Source organism: Grammomys surdaster, unplaced genomic scaffold (assembly GCF_004785775.1).
Source record: "Grammomys surdaster isolate TR1022 unplaced genomic scaffold, NIH_TR_1.0 214, whole genome shotgun sequence".
Taxonomy (NCBI): domain Eukaryota; kingdom Metazoa; phylum Chordata; class Mammalia; order Rodentia; family Muridae; genus Grammomys; species Grammomys surdaster.
Window position 1 is genome coordinate 3,267,195 of NW_021604659.1, and position 26,152 is coordinate 3,293,346.

At 38.2% G+C, this 26,152-nt stretch overlaps 1 protein-coding gene across 3 annotated transcripts; it reads left to right on the forward strand.

Moving 5' to 3' along the window:
- Eef1akmt2 (EEF1A lysine methyltransferase 2) lies at window positions 1–26,152 on the forward strand. 3 transcript variants are annotated; one of them, XM_028772545.1, is made up of 6 exons: window positions 1–186; window positions 1,210–1,275; window positions 1,883–1,997; window positions 15,854–15,961; window positions 21,198–21,414; window positions 25,525–26,152. In XM_028772545.1, exons 1-6 carry the CDS (start codon window positions 77–79, stop codon window positions 25,641–25,643), a joined length of 735 nt encoding a protein of 244 aa, XP_028628378.1. In that variant the 5' UTR covers window positions 1–76; the 3' UTR covers window positions 25,644–26,152. The 3 variants fall into 3 exon arrangements, with proteins under 3 accessions (XP_028628378.1, XP_028628379.1, XP_028628380.1); XM_028772546.1 differs by lacking the exon at window positions 1–186 and adding an exon at window positions 312–388; XM_028772547.1 differs by lacking the exons at window positions 1–186; window positions 1,210–1,275 and having other exon boundaries at window positions 1,889–2,001.

Sequence of the window (26,152 nt, forward strand, 5' to 3'; positions counted from 1 at the left end):
GGCCAGGCCCGCGCATCCCCTCTGCTCGAGTCGCGTCTCTATGGCGGCCTCGACAGCCCACTAGGCGCAGGACGACATGAACGCGGATGCTGAGGGCCACAGCGCTGCTGTGGTCCCCGTGCAGTCTCAAGAGGGTAGTCCTGCGGCGGATGACTTCGTCCCGTCGGCGCTGGGCACACGAGAGCAGTGAGTGTGGCGGGGAGGGTGAGCGGGCGCCTGAGGCCCGGAAGGAGTTGGCGCCCTCTCCTGAATGGGTCCTGAGGGAGGAGGGCGGAGGCAACCTGTGGTGGCTTAAGAGGCGAGATCCCAAGCACATCCCGGAGGGGGGCGGGGGGGTCAACCTTCTTTCGAGGGATTCAAGCCCACCCGAGGCCCTTGCAGAGCTGATGTAGGAGTCTGGAATCTGGCTTAGGGAAAAGGGGGAGAGGGTTGGGCACAAACTATACAAAGGCCCGAGGGAGGTCCTCACAGAGCTGTGAGATCCCGGAGCTGGAGGTAGTCGAAATGGAAAATGCTATAAACAGGGAGCTAGGGAGATAGATGGTAGGGGTTCTGGGGAAAAACAGTTGAATCTCAGAAATTAATGGATCAGGATATAGAGGAGTGTGTGGGGAGTAGGCATTGAGAGGAAATTTTGGAGGAGGGAGCAGGGATTTTAGAGATGAAATAGGAAGAGAAAGCCGGTGATAATGGGAAAGGGTTGCAGTTTTAAGGATTAAGAGAAGAGTTCATGGGAGAGCTAGAATACAGGGAGAGGCAGAGACTGTTTTAGCACTTAATTTTAAGTTCATTTTTTCCTGGCTGCGTTCATTGTGAGCAAACCATTGAACTACTGATTAGAAAATCCTGTATCTGCACATTGAAGACCAACTTTGGAGTAAGAAACTCAGTTTGTGCAGTTCAGTTTTGGGCTTGGGTATGGGATTTAGAGATTCTTGGACAATTGCCCCTTTTTATTTAAGATAAAATGTATATAGGAGTATTCATCAGAGGAGTGTAAGTACTTGTAAAATTCATCCTGATTACCTATAGTTTTCATTCTTTTAACCCAAGGATCTTTTTAAAAAATGCATTATATGCACTTATTGATAACACTAGTAATGTTTAAGGCTATTGTAAGGAGCCATGAACTTCATTGGAAATATTTGCTTAATTCACAAAAGACAGTTTAATTTGAGACTCTTGCTTCACATTTCATTGTTTATGTAGTTGGGATGCTGTTTATGAGAGAGAACTGAGAACATTCCAAGAATATGGAGATACAGGAGAAATCTGGTAAGTTAAGCTGAGGAGTTGTTTGTATGGGTGTGAGAGAGGTTGAACACTTGAATTTAAAACAATAAAGCAGCCTAGAGTTCTTCAGAAGCTCAGGGTTGAATCTGCCTTCTGTGACAGCTTTAAAATCTCTCCCTCCCTCCCTTACCCCCCTTCTTGTTCTTGTTGTGTTTTTTTTTTTTTTTTAGACAGGGTTTCTCTGTGTAGCCTGGGCTGTCCTGGAACTCACTTTGTAGACCAGGTTGGTCTTGAACTCAGAAATCCACCTGCCTCTGCCTGAATCTGGCTTCATTGACATCTATAAAATACATCTTTTCTTTTTTTAATGGCCTAGATTTAAATCGATTATAGTGCTAGGAAGTTGCTTTCATTCCATAGTTGTCATTTCTCAGTAAGTAAGAACCAGCATTTGCTGATGTCCAAGAAGGCAGTTATTAGGATACCATGTTTAATGATTAATGTTGATATAGATTCCATTTTTAGAGGTGTAACCTCCTAAATAACAATAAAAGTTTAAACACTTAGAAGTGCTACTTGTGAAACAGCTTAAGTGGAGTGTAGTTGTAACTTTTGCTGTCTATCTGCTCTTTGTATTCTCTTCTAACAGGTTTGGGGAAGAGAGTATGAACCGACTAATACGGTGGATGCAGAAACACAAGATCCCGTTGGATGCCTCGGTGCTTGATATTGGAACTGGAAATGGTGTTTTCCTGGTTGAACTTGTTGGTACTTTTAGTATTCATATGTTTGAGCAGTTTCTAAGATGGAAGTTTAAAGAACTGTTACAGTTAAAAGGTTACTATCTAACTGTGAGACAGCAAAGCAGTTGGAACTCTGTTCACCTGGGAGAAAAGGGAGACTGCTTGGATTGTGGGAAAGCACTCAGTACATGGTGTCAGGTGTAATCCCGAAAGGTGGACTCCCAGATGTCTAGTGAATGGTGAAGTCCTAGAAGCATAAAAGTCATAGTCCTGAAAGAATAATATCTTGAATGTTGAAAGCCAGAATTCTGAAAACCTCAATCTCTGTATTCCTAATAGCAAAATGCAAAGGATGTATAGGGATTAGAAAACTGAGTAATGTCGAGGGTATTAGAGCATTTATAGTCCTATGAATGATAGTTGTATCATGTTAGGTGTGGTGAGTACCAAAAATCCTGACTGAGGATTATTTAGGATATTTATGTGAAGTTTCCAGAGGAGATTAATGTCTGAGTGTGGTTGGAGTAAGGGAAGCGCTGTCTCTGTATGAATGTACACTGTCCAGTAGGTTGAGGCCTGTCAAGGACAAACAGAGCAGGTAAGTTGGTCTTTCTGAAAGTTAGGACAATTTTCTTTTGTATGTTTAAACTCTTGACCTTGGGACCCTAGGGCTTATACCAGTGGTCTTAGATCTATAGGCTTTGAGCCACAGACTGAGCATTGTATCATTAGCTTCAATGCTTCCTAGGCATTTGGGCTTGAACTAAGTCATGCTACTGACATTCTCTTGCAGACAGCCTGTGAGACTTCTCAGTCACAATAATTGTGTGGACCACTTCTTCCAATAAACTCCTCTCAAGTCTATATCTCTTACTAGTTTTTGTCTCTAGATATTTTTACTACTAATAATTTGGTATTGGGCAAACAGCACAATTCCTTCTTACTGTATTCCTTAGAACGCAATGAAAGAAATCTGAAAAATTGTTCCCTTACAAGCAGGTTTTGCAGTATTTTAATTTTGAATGTTTGTTTATTTGTGTATATATATTAGGCTTAGTAACGAAGTGTCTTTATCTGCTAAACTATCATACTGTCTCCAAGGCTTTTATAATTTAATTTTATAGAACTACTTGGTTAAAGATAAATGTCTTAAAGCTAGGGTCAGTGAGACAGCTCAGTGGGTGAGGATGCTTGCAACCAAGCCTGCCCACCTGAGTTTGATTCCTGAAATCTGTGTGTGGAAGGAGAAAACTGATTGAGTAATGTTAGTTACTTACCCACTGACCTCCATTGGGCTACCCATGCACTTACACAAACACATAAAATAAGTGTAAATCTTTTTTTTTTTCAGTTAATTTTTTTAAAAATTGAAACAGTGTCTCTATGTAGTCCTGGCTGTCCCGGAATTCTCTTATTTAGACTGGGCTGTCCTTAGGCACACAGAGAGCTGCCTGCCTCTGTCTCCTGAGTGCTTGGATTAAAGGTGTGTGTGTGTGACCATGCCTAGCAAGTTAAAAAAAAGAAAAAAAAAAGCTAATTACTGGTACTGTGGAAGCTTCTTAATTGCAACAACCAAACAATAACTAGACCTTCACAGACATAAATGCTTGACAGAATTTGGCAGCTGAAATAGTCTGAAATGACACTGCACTGTTACAGAGATGGCAGTGAAAGTGGTGGTTTAAAATGCAAGAAAACCAGGGCTGGGGATTTGACTTAGTGGTGAAAAGGTCTTGGGTTCAGTCCTCAGCTCTGAACAAAACATTTTTTGTCTGGGGGACCAAAAATATTTAGGGGGTTAGAGAGATCGTTCAGCAATTAAGAGCACTGGCTGCTCTTCCAAGTTCAATTCCCAGCACCCATATGACGGCTCACAACTTCTAACTCCAGTTTCAGGAGATCTGACACCTTCACACAGACGCACATGTAAGTGAAACACCAATGCACATAAATGAATGAATGAATGTAAGAAATCCTTCCTTCCAGAATTACTCAGTTATATGTTGCTGCCACTACTACATTGCACTGTGCTCCTTGCAAAGAATGCCCATGTTAGAAGGAGCTTGAGTAGCTCACTAGTCTTCTGGATAAGAGCTCAGTTTGCCTACTGAAGAAGACATATTTATCAAGTCTAACAGCAGAATACCTCACTTGATGGCCCAAACTGTATTTTGAAACTGTCTCCATTAAAAAAGATACAAAACTCACCCCCCTGTTAGGGTTAAACATTTTAAAGCTTAATGCTCTGTTGTGTGTTAATATCTGGAAAAAGTGAAGCTTTGAAAAGAATTTAAAGCTTTGGGATAGTTTTGAAAAATGAGCTTAAATTGCATCCCAAGACAGTAATGACAGATGAATGAGGGTTTAGGTGCAGTCCAGCCTACAGCAAGTGAATTTTAAAGTGTGGCCAGTAAAGTGTTTTTTTTTTTTTCTTCCACTCAGCCAGTGCATTTGAGAGAATTCAGTTATGATCAAGTGCTTTCAGTGGTATAGGCATAGTCAACAGAATATGCAGATAGATGAGTACATTGGCTGTACAACACAGCAGTGGTGAAATTCAGTTTAAATGTTATTTATCTACTTACATGCTTTTGCTGGGGAGATGCTTTAGCAGTTAACCACCTCTGGCTCTTCTAGGGGATCTGGGTTTAATTCCTAGAGCCCCCGTGGCAGCTCATATAACCCTCTGTAATCCTGTTCCCAGGGATTGTGGCTTATAACTGTCTGCAACTCCAGTTTCAGAAGATTTGATGGCCAGGTGGGCACTGGCTACAGAGGTTATACCCAGATATGCATATAGGCAAACACCCATACACATTTAAAAATAAATGTCATTTGAGCTTTGAGCTACATATTTAATGAGATATCCTAGCTCAAAAATGAAAAAAAAAAAAAAAAAAAGGTGAACATTTAAGGAAGTTACCTAGTGTTCCCAGTGTTGACCTTTGACTTCTACACTCATGTACACACACATAAGAACATTTGTGTACCTGTATCCACTCATGTACACACACATAAGAGCACTTGTGTACCTGTATCCACATATTCATACACAAAAAGTACCATTTGTCATCATTGGCATTTTAGCTGGTGGGATTCTAGGAGCTTTTGATGACTTGAAAGCATGTTTCCATGATAAAGACAGTGATACTGCTGAGTGGTTTGAAGATACTTAGGTACCCAGTCATGGTGTTTGTTCACCAGTTTTGTCTGTTGAGTTTGTGACCTATGTCTGAGTGCATAAGGAAGACAATTGCTAAGTACCCAAAACAACACAGACATGGTGCTGAAGATGAAACTTTTTATTACTTTTTAAAAAGATCTATTTTTTATTACATTGTATGTCTGTGTTTGCTGTTTGTATGAAGATGCCCACAGAGGCCAAATGAGATTGTTAGATCCCCTGGAGTTGGAGTTGCAGGCAGTTGTGAGCCTCCTTAGGTGGTCGCAATGAGCTAAATTCAGGTTCCCTAAAAGAACAGAAAGCATTCCACTCTTAACATCTCAGCCATGGATCCAGTCCAAGATAGAACTTTTTTAGGAAGTTATTATGTTGGTTTATATAAGTCATAGAATTTCAGAAGAACATTACCCAAGAAAATAAACGTGAGTTTATTTCACTAATTAAGGCAAAAGCTCACCTTGGTGTGAGACTTCTGAAAGTCGGTCAGCACTTAGGGACTACTTCTCTGTTCTTGATCATAATCTATCTTTTCTTATGTGTTGGATTTTCATGTCTATTTTTTTCTTTTTGTTTATTTTCAGTATTTTAAATCACCAGTTTTTTATAATCTGCTATATATTTCATTTGCATCATTTTGTATAAAATGTCTAAAGGCTTGATTGTAATTTAGACAAATCATGATGAGACACACCTTTAATTGCAGCACTTAGAGGCAGAGGCAGGTGGATCTTTGTGAGTTCAAGGCATTCCTGGTCTACTCTGAGAATTCCAGGCCAACCAAGGATGTGCAGTAAAACCTGTCTCAAAAACAAACAAGCAAACAGCAACAAAACCAGAATAATAGTTGTTTTTATAGTTCTTGCAGATTTGAATTATCACAGTATTATAGGTGTCGTGGTAAACAGCTTGTACATAGAGATACTAATACTAGCCAAAGAAGAGGTAGTGGTTTGTGGGTTGGGTGTTTTCTTTTTTTGTTTTTTGTTTTTTGTTTTGCATTTGTGAAAATTTCAGAAAGTTTATTTTTCTTTGTTTGCAAATTATCAACAAAACTTTATTGTGGGTTTATTTTTAAATTTCAATTTGTATTTGTTTAAATAGATATTTCATTTATATGAGTTTATGTAGAGTTAGAGATGGTTGTGAGCCATTATGTGGGTGCTGGGAACTTGAGTTACATCTTCTGCAAGAACAGAATATGCTCTTATCTGCTGAGCCATCTCTCCAGCTTGTGTTTATTTATATTTTTGTCCTTCAAGATAGGGTCAGTGTGTAGGTCTGGCTGGCCTGAACATTGATTTGTAGACTAGGCTGATCTTGAACTCATAAGAGAACCATTTGACTCTGTTTCTCAATTTCTGGGATTAAAGGAATGTGTTATCATACCCAGACCCTGTTTTGTTTTTGAAGTTGGGTCTTACTGTATTATCCAGACTGGCCTCCTAACTCAGACCCTCTAGCTTTTGCTTCTTGAGTGCTGGAATTACATGTGTGTGCCACAATGCTGGATGTTTTTCCATGGATATAGTTTGTCTAACATTAAGTTATGTCTCCAGCCCTTAAGTAAGTGCCTTTTAAACATTTTATTATTTGTTTGAAATAGTCTCATGTAGCTCAGGCTGGCCACTAGCTTACTCTGTAGCTAAGGATGTTCTAAACTTACATTTCTCTGTCTCTTTTCAAGTGCTGAGATTACAGATGTACATCACTATGCCTGGCTTAAATAGTTTTTAAAATTATTTTTCCCAGAGTTATTTTTGAGATTCTTGATCTTTCAGGATTTTATATTTAGTGATTTTGGTCTTTTTAGGTTTCATCATTTGGGATTATGGTATTTGAGATTGTGTCCTAGTCTTGGTTCTTTTGGTTATAGTATTTTCCTTGAGCAAGCCTGCTTAATTTTTCTGGGCTTCAGTTTCTCTTGAGGGTGTAGGCTGGATGATCGTAGCTTCTCTTAATTCAAAGGTCTCTAGAAATCTGTATATGTTTAGGGCATGTATTCTTCCTTTTAGGTAATTATGTGGCTTAACAAAAATATATTGTTTATGCACCCAAGTTTTGATACATGTTCCTCTATCAGTATCATCCTGTGTGTTTGTAGTGGTCATTGCTATGCAGGAAGTGTAAGATGGTGGTCCATCTTAGGTGGTTTTACAATTTCCTCCTTCCCTCTCCCCTCCTCTCTTTTTCTTTTTTTCTGTTTTCTATGAGACAGAACTTCTCTGTGTAGTCCTGGCTGTCCTGGAACTCTCTAGACCAGCCTGGCCTTGAATTTAGAGATCCACTTGCCTCTGTCTTTTGAGTGCTGGGATTAAAGACATGTGTCACCACCTAGCTTACTGTTATGTCTTTAAAACATTTTTGTTACATTTATATATTTGTGTGTTGTATGTGTATCACAGTGCCCATGTGGAGGTCAGAGGACAAATTGAGGGAGTCAGTTCATTCCTGCTATCATGTGAGTTTCAGGGATTAAACTCTGGACATCAGACTTGGTAGCAAGTGCCTTTACTAACTGAGCCACTTAGGGTGTACACGTAAGATTGACATTTACTAGTGATTACCACATACTAATGTTGGTACTGGAAGCTTGAAAGTGTGGATCTTGTGCTTGGGTTATAGTATAACAGAGGATGGGCTGACAGATAAGTTGTAGCTCATTATATGCGGTATTGGATATACTGAGTATAAAAGAGGAAGCAGTTAGCATTGGAAAGGGGGGGTGAGGAAAGGTCTTGAGGAATTGAAAACCAAATTGGGTGGGAACCTAAGCAAGTGTGGGTAGAGTGTAATTACAGAGAGAAATACTGGATGATGAGAACTAAATACATGAAAGGGGAGGCAGCGGGGGTCTTGTGCCTTTAAGTAATTGGTAAAATAGAATTTGTGTGGAGTAAGGCTAGAGATGTGGATTAAGTTCAAGCAGATTAAGTTCAAGTTGGCTACCATACTGTGTTTTGCATTGTGTAAGAGCTGAGTTTTCCTTTTTAGGGTTAATGAGGAGTAAGGAGAGAAGCAGAGTAACATTTCTTGAAATAGTTTGAAATGTCAAGACAAAACAAACATGTTCTTTAGAGCTCAGAAATGAAATGTCTGTAGCTCAGTGGATTGTCACAAAGTGAACACCCACATAGTGGTCTCTGTGGTCAAGTTTCTTCTTCAGTAAAAGTAACCACTGTCCTCTGCAGGTTAGCCAAATGGGTTTTCACTTCCTAAATTGATTAGCCTGGTTTTGAGTGTGTCAGTAGAACTTAGGTTTTCATGTAACATTCTGGAAGATTCTGGTGCTGATTGCAGTAGTTGGTTATTTTCATTGTGTAAGATTATTTTTATAGCCATCTCACACACATATTTATTCACCTGTTCATTTTACCTGTGGATTTTTTTTTTTGGATTTTACATATTCAATTTTTTGGTTCAGGGATTGAACCCAAGGTTTTGTGCATGCTGGACACCCATTTTTATCACTGAGCCATTGTCCAAGCCTTCCTTTGAATTGCTGTAGCTTGCTTGTAGAAGCTAATAGCTTATCCTTGAGATTATAGATTCTTTTAGGAGTTTCTCTGTCTATAATTATGTGCTTTGTGGTAAGAGGTAATTTTAGTTTCCCTTTTTAATCTTTTATTGCTTCTCTCTTGGTGTGTGCATAAGTGTTCACGTGAATGTGTATGTATAGGTCAAAAGATAACATTGGGTGCCCTTCTCAATCACTCTCCACCTTACTTTTTGTTTTATTTATATTCTGTCCTTTATTTTGCTTATGTGTGCTTATGTTTCTTTATACTATGTATTTGGGGTTGTGCATGTAGAGGTCAGAGGACAACTTTGTGGAGTTAGTTGATTCTGGGGATGAGTTCAGGTTGTCAGGCTGGCTAGTGGGCACCTGGGCCTGTTAAACCATCCTGCTGCTTGCCCTTCCTGTTAAACCATCCTGCTGGTTGCCCTTTCCACTTTTTTTTTTTCCCAGAGATAGCCTCTCACTGTCTCTGGAGCTTACTGATTCATCTACTGTCTGGCTCCAGAGATCCTCCTGCCTTTTTCTTTCCAGTGCTGGATTATAGATGTGTGATAATTTTACATGGGTGCTGGATGTTCAGCTCAGGTCTTCATGCTTGTGTAGTAAACACTGTACCAATTGGCTCATCGCTCTAGTCCCCTAAGTAGTCATGCATTTGTTTGTTTGGATGAGGTCTCTGGAGCGCAGGATGGCCACGTAACTGCTAGTAGCCAGATGAATAGCCTCTAGCCTACAGTCCTCATCCTTTGCCTCCCCAGTGCTGGGATGCTTGGCTATGGGATGTTACTGCTCAGCATTCTGTTACACGGCTATACCTCACATTATTTATCCATCCACTCAGTACTTTATGCTTTATTTTTGAGAAGAGTCTTTCTTTGTAACTTGGGTTAGAGCTTACAATGTACCTTGGACTTTATTGATGACAGTTCAGCCTCAGATTCCTGAGCACTGAATTACAAGCAGGAGTCATCACATCTGGGTTCTTTCATTTGCCTTGCTTTTAAAAAACCTTAGGGAAGGAGTTTAGATTATTATTATTTTTATTATTATTTACTTTTAGATTCACTTATGTGTATGAGGGTTTTGCCTGAATATATGTCTATGCATTATATACCAGAGCAGGTCATAAGAGGGCAGCAGACCTCCTAGAACTGGAGTTACAAACAGTTGTGAATCACTGTGTGGATGCCTGGGATTGAACCAAAGGTCCTCTGCAAGAATAACAAGTGCTCTTAACTGTTGAGCCATTTGTCCAGCCCCAGGAGTTTAGATTATTGATTTAAGGCCTCCACTATATTCAGTAAAAGCAATAAATGCTGTGAGTTTATCTGTAAGCAGATGCTGGCGTGGATATAGGAAAGGGGGACAGTTCTGACATTGTGTTTGGTTTCATCATCCAATGTATTTTCTATTTATTTTTCTAACTTTTATGCAACAAGTTAGAATTTTGTTTCATTTTTAGTACACCAACTTTTTCTACTATCTTATTGTTACAGATTTATAGTTGTAATGTACTTACTACCAGGGAACATATTTTGTGTATTTCAATGCTTTTAAGTTGGTTATGGTTTGTTTTATGTCCTCCAGCACATAGTCTTGTCTTGTGTGACGTACACTTGAGAGTGTGTGTTTTGGTTAGTAGAATATTCTATAAATGTTAGAAGCATATAGTATTTTGGTGGTATTTAGTTCTGTATTTTTTGCTGGTTTCTAGTATTTCTATTAGTTGCTGAAACAGTGTTCAACCATAGTTGTGGATTTATATTTTCTTTTGATTTTTTTTGGTTAGTTTTTGCTATATGAACTTTTAAGTTCTATTAGGAATATATACACGTTAGGATTTGTATTTTTGTGAATGAAATGATGAAACTTCTTTCCTGATTTATTACTGTATACTCTTTTTCTTTCTTTGGTTTTGTTTTTAGAAACAAGGTTTTCCTGTGTAACCCTGACTATCCTGGAACTAGCTCTATAGACCAGGCTTGTCTTGAACTCAGAATCTGTCTGCCTCTGCTTCTCAGGTGCTGGAATTAAAGGTGTATACCACTATTCATGACATAATACACCTTTTTAATCTTTGTAGTATAGTTAGCTTTAAGTTTTACTTGGTATTAATAAATTCGTTTTGCCCTTTTTGATTAAATTTATATACTAGAAAACTTAGCCTTTAAAATGCTCTGTAGTAGAGTCTCAAAATTGTGTAGCCATCATTAATGTTTTAAACTTAACAGTTGTCACTCCAGAAATGAGCCCTGTGTCAGTTAGCATTGACTCTGCATATCCTTTTTTTTTTTTTTTTTCCAAGCCTCTGGAAATCACTAGTCTACTTTGAGAATTTGTTTTTTTCTATTTTGTTGTTGGCTTCTTCTTCTTCTTCTTTTTTTTTTTTAGTTTTTTTTAAAGATTTTGTTTATTTTATACATATAATAAGTACACTATAGCTGTCTCCAGACACACCAGAAGAAGCCATGGGAGCCATCTCTCCAGCCCCTTGGTTTTTTTAGAGATAAATTATTATATATTTTGGCTGACCTAGTACGCTCACTGTGTAGTCCAGGCTATTCTGGAACTTGATGTGATCTTCCTGCCTTAGCCTCCCAAATGCTGAAGTTACAGATATATGCCACTGTGTTACCTGATTTGTCTGTTTTGAGTATTTCACATGTAGCCTTGCTTCTTTCATTTGCATAATTTTCAAAAAGACCCACTACATTGTATAGCATGTCAGGACTTTATTCCTTTATCTGGATGAAAAATATTCCATCGTATGGCTATACCATTGGGTGTATATCCACTCTTTGCTGGATGTTAGGTTTTTTCTATTTGCTTTGCTATTGTAAAAATTTGTGTATAAGTTTGTGTGGGGATATGTTCTCATTCTTTTGAGGAGTATTTACACAGGATTGTAATTGATAAGTCAAATTGCTGGATTTAAGGAACTCTTAGATTGTTTTATTCAGTGACTGGTTTTACATTTCTACCAACAGTAAATGAGAGTTTAAATTTCTCCATAGTCTCACCAGTTTGTTTGTTTTTTGTTTATTGATAGCCAAGTTATTGTTATGCAGTCCTGGCTGGCTTAGAACTCATATAGACAAGGCTGGCCTCAAAATCATAGACATCTGGCTCCCCTTTTGAGCCTTCAGTTGTCACTCTGGTTTGCATCCTATACCCTGTCATTTCTGACTGTGCTTAACTGGTAAGGCCCTTCCATGATGTTGCTGCTGGACCCTCTCCTGAGATGATGCAGTGGCAGCTGCTCCTGGAGTGAGGCTGCCCATGGGAGGCCACATGCCTCCCACTTGTCAGATGATGGTTCCTACTCCCCCTGGCATGACTCAGCCAGACAGATAAGAGCAGAAGGGCTCTTTATCAGTTTTCTGTTTCACTAGGAGATCATGGTGCTGACTGAGTCTGAGTGTTTTCTGTCAGAGAGAATAAATTTAAAGGGAGAGAAATGGGGTTAAAAAAGAATAGTTTTTACTTGTGATTGTGAAATGTGAAAATAAAATTGGTGGCTGTTTTCATTTAAAAAAAGAAATCACAGAGATCCACTTGCCTCTGTCTCCTGAGTGCTGGGATCAAAGGTGTGCACCACATCTGACTCACAAGTATTTTTTTTGTCTCATCTTTTAAAATATGTTCGTATACCTGAATGTGTGTGCATGCATGTGTCAGGGTGCCTCTGTACAGGTAGGAACAGCTTTGGGCGTTTATTGTCACTTTCTTCCTTGATTGAGACAGGGCCTTTTGTTCTCCACTTCATACTCTGAGATTCTCCTGTCTTTACCTTTCATCTTCCTCTAGGATGGTGGTTCTCTGCCTTCCTAATGCTGCAACCCTTTAATAGAGTTTCTCATGCTATAGTGATCCCCAACCATGAAAGTATTTTGTTTCTACTTCATAACTGTAGTTTTGCTATAGTTATAAATTCTTCTTTTTAAATTAATTTATTTATTTTATGTATATATGAGTACACTGTAGCTGTCTTCAGACACCAGAAGAGGGCATCAGATTCCATTACAGATGATTGTGAGCCATCATGTGGTTGCTGGGAGTTGAACTCAGGACCTCTGGAAGAGCAGTCAGTGCTCTTAACCGCTGAGCCATCTCTCCAGCCCCTAGTTATGAATTCTAATATAAGTATCTGATATGGAGGATATCTGATATGCGACTCCTTAAAGGGGTCATGACCCCCAGGCTGAGAACTACTGCTCTAGGATACTAGGATTTGAGATCCATGCTATCCGATCTGACTGTTTGAGATTCCTGTGGGTTCTGAGGTTCTGAACTCAGGTCTTCATCCCTGGTGCAACAATCACTTGATTCACTGACCCATCTTTCTAGCCCAAAGAATTATTTACTTTATGTATATGAGTACACTGATGCTGTCTTCTGAAACACCAGAAGAGGCCATTGGATCCCGTCACCGATGGTTGTGAGCCACTATGTGGTTGCTGGGAATTGGACCCAGGTCTTCTGGAAGAGCAGTCAGTGCTCTTAACTGCGGAGCCATCTCTCCAGCCCTGCTTAAAGCCCTGCATTTGACAGGTGGTTTTGCTATCTAATCTTAGATTGGTGGTTTTCTTTGCTTGTCTTCTGGCTCCCATTCTTCATGACTCACTGTCGTCTGGACAGCACCCTTAGGTTTGCTCTTAGGAAGTAACGTGTCTTCTTGTTTCTCTGTTCTTATTCTCTGGTGCTTTCAAGAGTTTCCTCTTTAGTTTTCATCAGAAATACTATGATGTGTATGGCTTTGTTTCTTTGCATCTCATTTGCATTTGAAGTGCTTGGGGCCCTTTGTAAGGATGGGAAAAATACCAGTTATTTACTGTTTCTTATTCTTGCCCATTCTGGTTTCTTTCCCCTTCTTGGATTACTTATATCTATAAATGTTTTAGATCTTATATACTTTGCCATGTTTGATTTTTATGGTTCTTTTTCATTTGTCATTCTGTTTTGAACAGGGATATTTTCTTTACTAATTGTTAAAAAAATAATATACATACAAGCTGTGCATGGTGGAACATGACTTTAATCCTAGCACTCCAGAGGCAGAGATAAGTGAATCTCTGAGTTTAAAGTCACCCTCTTCTACATAATGAGTTCTAGGCCAGTTAGGGCTATATAGTGAGATCTTGTCTTTTAAAAAAACAAACAAACAAACAAACAAACAAAAAAACCAACCTATACCAGGACTTTCTTGTGATTTAATTATTGTACATGTCATTTTTATTTGTTTTTGTTGTTTTAAAATCTATCTCTGGTAATTCTCTCATTTGGGTCTTGAAGGCCTGTACTGTGTCATGTTGTCCCTCTTTCCCCTACACACATTCTCAGTGTAGTCCTGGCCATCCTGGAACTCATTCTGTAGACCCAGCTGGCCTTGAAATTAGAGATTATCCTGCCTCTGCCTCCCAAATGCTGAGGTTAAAGATGTGCACCACCACAGGCCTATTGGGCCTAGTTTAATGTCAGTTTCCACCTTGAGTTTTGATTGACTATTTCTTAGAATGTCCATTTATTTTTTACTTGGTGCAGTAACTGAATATGAAAAGCATTGCTGATAGCTTTGAGCCTCTGAGTGATTATTATAGACATCAGCATAATTTTTTAAGTTGTAATGAAGAGTCAGTAGTCATGGTAGAAAGGAACTGCTAAAAGAATCATGTTAGGTTTTCTGTCTGTTGGAGAAGGAATTGTGAGAAATGAGAAGGAAATGGCTGTCTTTTGGTGGATGTGGTAGATGGAGGTGTCTAAGGGGACAGGCCTTCCCATCAAAACAGAAAGGAAGGTGGATGTGGTGGTGTTCCTCTGTAGTCCTGCACTCAGGAGCAGAGTCAGGAGGATCCTGAATTAGAAGGTCAGCTTAGGCTCCATAGCAAGTCAGGGGTCAGCCCAGACTACACTTTACAATGAGAGAGAATGTCTCAATAACAAAGCAAAAGGGAAACAAAAGTGGAAAAATAACTAGTGTTTTGAGTTTAGATTACAACTCAGTCACTTAAGGTTGACAAGTGTTTTCAATTATTTTTTAAAAATAAGTCATATGTAGGTTACTTTTTTTTTTTTGACACATAGTCTCACTCTGTAGCCTTGGGTGGCCTGGAGCATCAGGCTGGCCTCAAATTCACAGAGATCTTTTTGCCTCTGCCTTCCAGTTCTGAGATTAAAGATGTCTGGCACTATGTTAACTTTTTTTTTTAATTTATTTATTATTTTGTATATGAGAGCACTGTAGCTGTCTTTAGACACACCAGAAGAGGGCATCGGATCCAATTACAGATGGTTGTGAGCCACGACATGGTTGCTGGGAATTGAACTCAGGAGGTCTAGGAGAGCAGCCAGTGCTCTTAACTGTTGAGCCATCTCTCCAGCCCCCCACTATGTAAGCTTTTGAAAAAAGTAACCATTTAATAAATAGTGATGCCCACCAGGGGAATTTCAGACCATACCATATTTTGCTAATTTGTTGTTTCTATTTCTTTTGATATTAGTTTATCATAATAAGCAGCATAATTGGGTGTGGGTAAAGAACAGAAGCCACCATGTGTTTGCCATAGGCACCACACATCTGAGGAGAGTTCATGCCCAGCAGATAGTAAACCCTCAAGCCTAGTCATCCTTCTCTAGCTCCTTGCAGAAACTGGGACCTGCCAAGCCTATCACAAAGACCTAATAGAATATATGAAATAGTTGAAAAAGTGCTATACAAATACATTATTTGTAAATTATGTAGCTGGTAGAGAATTAAATAATTTATAATTTGCTGAAGGAAAATAAAACCAACCCACTCCATATGCATTTAATTTATTCATATAACTTAATTGAGTTAAGTAAAATGTGAGATAAATTCCTGTGTGAATTTGAGCATAACAGCATCAGAAATTAATACTACATTTTCAGCCCAAAGACTTATATATTGTCTTTGAGAAAATAAATTTTCTTTTGAAAAGAAATCAGATATTATGAAAGCAAAAAGTTTGTTGTGGATTTAAGCTTTTGCTTTTTGTATAGGATATAGTAAAAATTTTAAATATGCAAATAACTGGATATTCTATGACATTTGATCTACAACAAAGTTAAAATTACTCTAGTATTCAAAGAATATAATAGTTCATAAGCAAAAATTACTAAGTTCTAAACTAAACTATGAAATTATTTCTCTGTCTCTAGGTGAAACATGGTTTCTCTAATATAACCGGGATTGATTATTCTCCTTCTGCAATTAAGCTTTCTGCAAGTATTTTAGAGAAAGAAGGGCTATCTAACATTAACCTGAAGGTAAATATTATTTACATTAATATTTTAAAATAAGTTATAATCTTTAAATGTTACTAAAGCATGTTAATCTGATTACATTTTTGCATTCATAAATTAAGGATAAATCGTAAATAATACAAACAAATATTTAAAAGTAAATGTTAGAATTTTAATCTAGTTAGTTTAGGGAAATTATTTTTTTCATTTTTGTGACACAGAGTTCTACTGTGTATTCCAGGCCAGTCTCAAACTTGTCTTTTTCTGCCTCAGTCTAGCTAGATAATAGGCATGTAACATTATGCTTTGTTGGAAAGTGTTCTTCTTTGTGTATGTATATATGTGTGTGTTCATACAATATCTTACCATGTATGTTTGCAAAATTGTACAGTAGCTGACTCTGGATTAATCAGGTCAAAAAGGTATAAATGCTGGATGTCCTCGTGGTACTGTTTTCTGCCTGAGGTTCCCCTAGAAGAGGAGGCTACAGCCACTTAAACTGTTAGGATGGCAGGATTTGGTTATATTTATTTCTTCTCAAATAAATGACTTATATTTAAAAAGTCAACTTATAAATGTATATGATGTTCTGGCAAACATTGTTATTTAATTCTTTGTCCTTGTTGGCTTTGTCAACTTTATATAACCCAAAGTCATCAGAGATAAAACAAAAAAAAGCCTCAACTAAAGAATTGTCTAGATCAGATTGGCATGTGGGCATATCTTTGGGCATTGTCTGGGCACTGTCTTAATTACTAATTGATACAGGAAGCCTCAGTCCACTTTGAGAAGTACTATCCCTAGTATTCCTGGGCTATATAAGGAAGCTACTAGCTAAGCATAAGCCTGTGAGAAAGTCAGAAAGTGAGCTAGCTTCAAGTTCCTCCTTTTGAGTTCCTGCCCAGACTTCCTGGACTACAACCTGGAAATGTTAGATAAAATAAGTCTTTTCCTCTCCAGAATTACTTTTGGTCTGAGTGTTTTCTCACAGCAACAAAAGGAAATTAGAACACTTAAAACCCAAGAAGTTGACCTCATTTCTTCCCTTTTTGTTCATTTTGCTTCACCACTCTCAAGCTTACAGACCATGTACCTACCACAAAGTAGTATTTTTGATCTAAAATGAAAATTGGCTTACATCACTGTTTTGCTCAGAGACTTCCATTGGGTCCCCTTTGCATTCAGCATGGAACCTAGATGCTACAGTCAGCTTTTCCTTGTGCTAGAGTCAAATCTATTCCCTTGCATGTGTTAGACAGGCACTCTGCCACTGAACTCCACCGTAGCTTGCCTGCACTCTCTTCTTTCTTTTCTCAGCACAGGGTTTCTCTATGTAATAGATCCCTGGCTATCTGGTCTTGAAATCAGAGATCTGCTTGCCTCTGCCTCCCTTGAGTGCTTGAATTAAAGGTATGTACTACTGCCTGGTTCACTAGCCCTCATTTTTTAACCCTTTCCTTTTATTCAGCATTTCAGTTACTGGCTGTGTTGTTTTTGAGATGTGTTAAGTTTATCTAAGGCTTTATCCTTACTATCTCTGCCTTTCTTTCCTTAGGTCTCTCAGCAGGCCAAGTTTGTTCCCATTGTTCACATCTCTCTTGAAATAGCACCTCCTTAGAGAGGCCTTTCTAGGCTGCTTTTCTCTCCACTCCCACCCCCCACCCCCGATGTCTTGCCTGCATTCATGCCTATGTATCATCTGTGTGCCTGGCCCCTAAGGAGGCCAGAAGAGGGTATTCTATTTCCTGGGACTAGAGTTACAGATGGTTGTGAGCTGCCATGTGGACACTGGGAATCAAATCTGGGTCCTCTGGAAGGGCAGCCAGTTTTAAACAGTGAGCTATCTCTCCAATCCCTTGAGGCTGCTTTGGTTGTTGTTGTTGTTTGTATTTTTCAAGACAGCATTGCTCTGACTGTTCTGGAACTTGCTCTGTAGTCCAGGTTGGCCTCAAACTCAGAGATCTGTCTGCCTCTACCTCTCAAGCGCTGGGATTAAAGGTGTGTACTCAGGCGAATTTTTTAAATATAAGATTTATCTTCCTAGTCACTCACAATCTTACTACCGTTTTCTTTTCTTTTTTTCCCTCCACAAGATTAGGGTGCTTCCCTTTGTAGCCTAGGCTGGCCTAAGAATCCCACTACCTTCACTGTCTAAAGACAGACTATAGGTATGCACCATCTTGGCAGGCTCATGATTCTTTGTTTTGTTTTGTGCTATTGAGACAGGATCTTCTGTAGTTGAGCTTTCAGTATGCTATGTAGCTGAACTTACGGTCTTCATGTGCCTCTGCTTTCCCAAGTGCTAGAATTACAGGCATGTACCACCATGCTGTTTTTTTCTCTTTAAAATTACACTCATGTTATTGTATGTGTGAGGTGGATATGTGTGCCACAGTACACAGTGGAGGGTTTCCTTTAGTGTGTGTGTGTGTGTGTGTGTGTATGGGTGTGTGGTGGATACATGTGCACAGTGGAGGGTCTCTATTCACCATATGGGCTTCAGGGAGTGAACTCAGTGTGTTGGGTTTGGTGGCAAGGGCCTTTATTTCCTGAGCTCAGGCCCTATTTTTATTTAGAATTTATTTATTTTTATGTATGTTAGTGTTTTGCCTGCGAAGGTCAGAAGATGGCTGCAGACTCCCTATGCCTTGAGTTACAGGTGATAGTAGGTTGCTGTGATGGTGCTGAGAACCCAACTTGAAGCCACTGAAGAGCAGCCAGTGGCTTATTTCCAGACCCCATTTTTGCTTTCTTAATAGCACTGTATCTGAAATACTTTTAAAGAGCTATTTCATGATATACCATTCTTAAATGGTTGTAGTTTATTTAAAAATATTTTTCAATAATTTATTTTTATTTTATGTGCATTGATGCTTTGCTTACATGTGTGTCTGTGTAATGGTGTCAGATCCCCTGAGACTGATGTTACAGACAGTTGTAAGCTGCCATGTGGGTGTTGGGAATTGAACTCAGGACCTCTGGAAGAGCAGCCAGTGCTCTTAACCTCTGGGCCATCTCTCCAGCTCCTATTTTTTAAAATTTAAATTGCATTATTTTTGTGTGTGTACTTGTGTGGACATAAATGTGTTCCTGAATTGAGATCAGAGATCAACTTCCTGCAGTTGTCTCTCTCCTTTCATCATATGGACCCCAGGGCTAACACTTAGGCGTTCAGGCTTCCCTGCTGAGCCATCCTGCTGGCCCTGTCTGAAATAGTATTGCTATCTTATTAGATTCATCTGTTTATTTGGTGTGGTGTGTGGATGCACTCCAGCAAGCTTGTGCAGGTCACAGGACACGTGAGGGAGTTAGTTCTAACTATCATGTCAGTCCTAGAAATCCACTCAGATTGTCTAGTTTGGTGGCAAAAGCTTTTACCCACTGAGTCTGAAAGTTTGAAAAAATATGTCTTTGTATGAGTGTGCACATGTGAGTGCGTGTATGTACGTGTGAATGTGTGCATGTGGGAGTGCGTGGGTGCGTGTGAGTGTGTACATGTGGGTGCGTATGGGTGTGTGCATGTGTGTACATGTGAGTGGGTACATGTGGGTGTGTGTGAGTGTGTGCATGTGGGTGCATGTGAGTGTGTGCATGTGTATACATGTGAGTGTGTTCATGTGACTATGTGTGAGTGTGTGCATGTGGAGGCAGAAGCATTAAACTTCCGGGAGTTCGCACTGTAGGCAGTTGTGAGCCACCTGATGTGGCTCTTTCACAAGGGCAATATCCTAGCTACTGAGCCATCTCTGCAACCACTTGAAATATTTCCTTTATGAGTTTGTTTTCACTAGCTTTTTGTTACTATGACTGAACAACATAGACTAGGTAATTTATAAAGCATAGTAAAGCATAGAAGTTTATTAAGTTCACAGTTCTAGTGGCTGAAAAGTCTAGGATTCTTAGATGATGTGATAAGGGGCCTTCTTCCTGTGTCATAGCAGAACAAGTAAGTCAGTGAAAGTTTTCCTTTATAACAAAGTCTTTATTAGCTCATTAATCTGTTCATGAAGAAAGAGACTTCATGACTCAATCACCTTCCAATGATCTCTTCCTAATTCCATTAACATATGACTGTGTTTAGGTTTCCAATGTGTGTATTCTGGAAGATGTTCTTAAACAATAGCAGCTTATTTGTTGTTTATCTCTCCCTGTATAAAACACACGGGTACTATATTCTAACACAGATTTCTTTACTCTCTTACTTACTGCTATATCCTATGTTTAGTAAGTACAAGTGTCATGAAGTACCTTTGGAATACAAGAATGTTTTGTACAGGTGTTTAGGATGAAGATGTTGCCACTGAGTAAGCTCTTCATATAGTCTTTGTTTTGATTCAAATGTAATGAACTCTACACTTTGGATATGGAGAGCGGGATATCCCATCTTCTAATAGAAGTACTTGTCGAGTGTAATATGTTAATATGTACCTGTAATTTTAGTAGATCTAGGAGAGCTTGGTCTACATGTGTGAGACCCTGCTATCAAAAGAAGAAGCTCAATACCAATACATAGTATCCATTTTAGGGGAATTGTTTTAGGTAGTTACTTACCTTATTAAAATTATATGAATGATGATCGACTAATTGCAAGATTTTAAAAGAATTTTAGAATTAAATTCGTTGGTAAATTTTTGTATTATAAAATGGAGGCACATCTCAAGTTCAAATATTGCAGTTGCATTAGGTTATTAAAAACAGAATGCTGATGAATTATTAAAAGCTAAAGTGCAAGACACTGAGTTAAATAATCATAGTTTAAATAGTCCCTTAGTTTCTTAAGCTTCATGTCTTTTGTTATATCCATTAGTAGCTTTGTGAGCTGCTAAGTCAAAACAAAGGAACTTTTGATAATTTTTTATTTACTTTAGGCCACTCAAGTGGTAATATAAGCTATAAATCTTATTTCCAATGACTTGGGTTCCAAATAAATTTTGTCATTTTGATAAATATGTTGGATATTTTCATAGGAAACAACTTTTCATAAACTGGGCTTTTGAGCCAGTATTTCTGGCTTTGATTTGTTTCCAGATTTGTAGAGATTTGAAATGTCCAGGAAACACTATCAACCTCTCTTCTAATTTTGGCTTTAATGATCTAGGAAATAAAGCACAAAAAAGTTAGCTATAAAGTTGAAAATATGTTTATTATATGTAAAGTGCCATCATAATGGACCCTTTTATTTCTAAACTTTTACGTTGTCACTTAAGTTATATAAAAATTGTGTTAATTGTTCTCATATGGACACTCATTTTTAATATAGGTAGAAGACTTTTTGAATCTTTCTACAAAGCTGTCTGGATTTCATGTTTGTGTTGACAAAGGGACTTATGATGCCATAAGTCTTAATCCTGACAATGCAGTTGAGAAGAGGAAGCAATATGTGATGTCTCTCTCCAGGGTGTTGGAAGTAAAAGGCTTTTTTCTAATAACTTCATGTAATTGGACCAAGGCAGAATTGATAGATGCATTCAGTGAAGGTAACCATTTTGAATGTGTGCTTCCTTAGGTTTTTATACTCATGCTTGCCTCCCCTGTGGGTACAGTATTTTACATTTCTGGTTGTGGGAATTGCCTGCTTTTCTTCTGTGTTAATGACCTTGGTAATATCTTTGAATTGTGTATACAAAGCACAGAAAAGTAAATTGGTTGGGATCCAGAGGCCTTTTTAACATTTTTCCCAGAAATCCTGGCAGTTAAGTACTAAAATTTATGAGCTTGTAAAGATCAAGCTCTTTATTTAAGCAATGCAATCTTTTATTTAAGCTGTATGATCTGCTGTCCAGAGACTTGGAGCAGATGTGCTGTACTTTTGACTTCAGTGCACTAATTTATTTGTGAATCTATAATCATACAAATGGAAGTACATAACCAATGTTTTAATTTTATATGTAGTTTATATGGTTTGCTCTAGGGATCATTTAAGTATTTAGGATTTGTCTTTTTGTTTCCAGTATATATGGAGCAATTACTTATAACATTGCACAGAAATGAAATGGGAAATGTATAGCAGTTCTACATACTGGTTCTTTTTTTTTCTTTTCTTTTTTTTTTTTTTTTTTTAAAGATTTATTTATTTATTTATTTTATTTATGAGTACACTGTCACTGTTTTCGGACACACCAGAATAGGGCATCCAATCTCATTATGGATGGTTGTGAGCCACCATGTGGTTGCTGGGATTTGAACTCAGGACCTCTGGAAGAGCAGTCAGTGCTCTTAACCGCTGAGCCATTTCTCCAGCCCTTTTTTTTCTTTTCTTTTTCTTCTTTTTTGGTTTTTCAAGACAGGGTTTCTCTGTGTCCCAGGGTTTCCCTGGCTGTCCTGGAACTCACTCTATAGACCAGGCTGGCTTCGAACTCAGATATCTGCCTGCCTCTGCCTCCCAAGTGCTGGGATTAAAGGCATGCACCACCACCGCCCAGCTACATACTGGTTCTTGACGAAGTTCCCCCCCCCCCTTTTTAATGCCATGCAGGACTCTTTCTGTCTCATTAGGACTCTACTGCTAACAGGGAGCCTCATGAGCACTGAGAATCTATGACTATACAGAGAGCATCTGGAGTTTTCTCAGACTCTTCCGTGGACACTTTAAGAAGTATTTTACCTTCTAGTTTATTAATGTAGTACAAGGCATTCCTGGGAAAGTATTTTGAAGTTTCTTTTGGTATTTGTTTGCCTTTTCCTTAGAGTCATTTTCAGGGTTAGTACTAATTATTTTATAGAGGAATGGAAGGAATTTTGGGAATGAAGTATTAAGTAAATGATTCTAGACTAAATATTTGGTTACATTTGACCCCTGTCACATGCTGATGAGAAATTAGCTACCTCAACAGGGTTTCCTGCACACTGTTTTCTGTAACCATGTTGCATCATATCGAATGCACCTATCTAAGATTTTGTCTTCTTTTTAGTATTAAAGTACTAGGCAGAGAGAACATATCATGTGTCCTCTTGTATACATGCAGTGGCCTTGCTAAGTTTTATAATGGGAAACCTGAAGTGTTTATTCCTGAAAATATGAACTTTTGGCTTCGTTACTGTTACTTTTAGAAAACAAGAACTGTGTGTGATTTACTGTCTTTTTTCTTTTTTTTTGTCGTTCATTTTATTATCTTACATATTACCTTTGTTTCTCTTAGAACTGTTCAGTTCTAGCAATAGTCCTTCCTTCTTTCTGAAGCTTGACAGTTTTAATAAATGCTCAAGAGTTCTGCAGTGTAGAACAAATTTCTTTCTTGGTTCTTAAATACAGGTGTTCTCTTTTACCCCTGGAACCAGTAGACAGAAACGCATTTGTCTGTCTTTGGTAATTATCCTGGTATACTGTGCTTTAAAATGTGAATGTGTTTGAGAACTGTTGAGTAAACTCTTTATATTATATTCAGTTTTAGAACTAGAGAATTAAAATAAGGAAAATGTTACAATAGGAGGTGTTAAACAATTAAATAACATTAATGAATTTTAAGGATTGATTTACTTAGAAAATGGTGCTTGGACTTAGATGCAAGACAGCACTGGAGTGCTCTGCTGCAGAGCCTGCTGAAGGCCTCCTTGTTAGCTGCTTAGATTGGCTGCCACAGACCATTGGCTTAGAATGAAACTTACCTCACCAGTCTTTTTCTTTTTTAATTGAAAAAGACAAAGATTACATGAAAAACCAAACCAAAAAACAAAACAAAAATAACAACAAAAATCTCTACCAACATACTGTTGAACATGTTTTGTGTTGGCCAGCTACTCCTGGGCATGGGACTTGTCCTGAAGTCCATTGACAGTCTATTGGTGATAACTGAGTTTTTCTTTGCCAGTGGGTATTAACTGCAGATAGCTTCTTGTGTGGAACCTGTGTCTACCTCAACCTCTCAGTGCTGAGACTGGCTTGAACTTGTTGAGGGCCTGTGTGTGTGTTGCTGAAGTGTCTGTGAGTTCATGTGCTTCGTTTCACCAGTCATTTTAAGGGTCTTTGTTTTTGGTTTGTATTTTTTTCCATATTTGAGATGAATTGTGCAGTTTTCCTTGGTAGTCCTGTTCATACAATGTAAATGTTTTTATGCTATTTTTTTTAATGACCTTTCAGCTTTGTTTTATTTATTCCAGATTCAAGCCTCATACATAGGAGGCAAATGTTCTATCACTGAAATACCCTGATGGGTTTTGTGTTTTGTTTTGTTTTTGAGACAAGGTTTCCCTGTGTAGCCATGACTGGAACTCACTGTATTGACCAGACTATCATTGAACTAAGAGAGCTGCCTGTTTCTACCTCCCAAGTGCTGGGATTAAAGCCATGTACCACCATTTCTCTGCTTCCCTCATTTATTTTTAATGAAAAAAAAATCATGTCAGGTGGTGGTGGCCGTGGTGCCTGCCGTTAATCCCAGGATTCAAAGGTAGAGGCAGAGGGGCAGAGGGGCAGGGTAGGGAGGGGAGGGGAGAGAAGAGAGGAGAGAGAGGAGAGGGAGAGGGGCAGAGGCACAGAGAGGCAGAGGCAGGTGGATATGTGAGTTCAAGGCTAGCCTGGTCTACTTACAGAGTTCCTGGATAGCCAGGGCTACACAGAGAAAACCAGTCTCAGAAAAAAAAAAAGCCCAAAGCCTTATAGTTTAGGGAAACAATAGTTGTTGTATTTGAATCTTTACAAAGTTACCTGGAGGCTTTGCTATTTACCATCTTTGTATAGAATTTGGATCATGGAGAAGCTTCCTTGAGAAGGTTATCTCTTAGAGATGGGAAAGCTGAGACTTAAACCTACTAGTATATTGGGTTCCAAGTGAGTTTTTTGGGTTTTTTTTTTAAAAGCATGCTGTGTTTTGAAGGGTTTTTTTTTCCTTTCAAGCGAGTTAGTAGTTTAATCTTCTTTTCTAAAAATTGTGATAAAACACTCATAGATTTTTTTTACTCTTGTAACCATTTTTAATTGTACAATTCAGACTGCACATGGCAGCACATACCTTTAATTTTAGTACTTGTTAGGAGGATCAGGAGTTCATCTTTAGATATATATATGTATATATATATATATATATATATATATATATATATGAAGTATACGGTGAATGTCTGCTATATGAGCCTCACCTTAGAAAAACCGAATACAACTAACCCTGTAAATAGATAGTGATTAAGTGTCCAGTTTAGCAACTTCATCTGGATTGTAATAGAACCATCAGAACTCTGTCCTCTAGAACGTTCTCATTATTTACAACAGCAATTTTGTTCTAAGTAATTTAACCTTTCTGGATTATATGCCTTTATATTTCTGATGTGATTGAGTTCCTACATATAAAGCCACATAGAAAGCAGTGCTGACATGTGACAGTAGTAATTCAGTGTCTCACAGCTGCTTCCTACCAAGGAGACAGTGAAGTGTAGACTGAGGGAGAAGGAGAGGAGGGAATGGCAAGCAAGACTACAGGAAATGAGGAAAAGACTCCCTGCCAGTTGTGTTTGGTCCTTTTTGTTTCCTGTTTATTTAAAAAAAAATTGGGGAGTAATCTGGAAAAAATTGCAAAATTAAGTTTAGAAAGAATTTGGAAGAACATTGTTGGTTCAAATATCTCTAACACAGACATTTTAATTTTGTTTTATAGGATTTCAACTTTTAGAAGAGTTGCCAACACCCAAGTTCAACTTTGGAGGTAGATCTGGAAACACTGTAGCAGCTTTGGTTTTTCAAAAAAGGGAGACTTCCTTGGACAAAGTCAGTTAGCTTTCTAGAAGAAACTGCAAAGTAAACCTGATACAGAAGAAGCAAGTGCAAATAGTGCTTAGTAAGTACCCAGGCTTAGTAAGTACCCAGGCTACACAGACTAAGTATGGATAATGGGTTGATGAGAAGCCACAAGCATGGGAATCAATATTTAGATATCAACTAAGAATAATTTAAGATTTTCTTTTGTATTTGAAATATAAATATTTTATTATGATTTATGACAGTTTTCTGTAGCTGTTAATCAGTTGAAAGCTTCAAAGCAGTAAATGAATTTATAGAAAGCATCTGTTTTTGTTTTTTGTGCTTTGATACAGTTGAATATGGCTATTTATGAAGATTTGACCAAACTGTTTCAAGGCCAGAAGAGTTAAACTTTTTTCATGCGTTAATAGAACATGATGTATGATAAACAATGCCAATTTGGGTTTATAGCTGGGAGAGCTCCCTGATTGTCATGTGTATTAGACAAAATCAGAGAAATTGATTAAATACATTTATTAATTTAA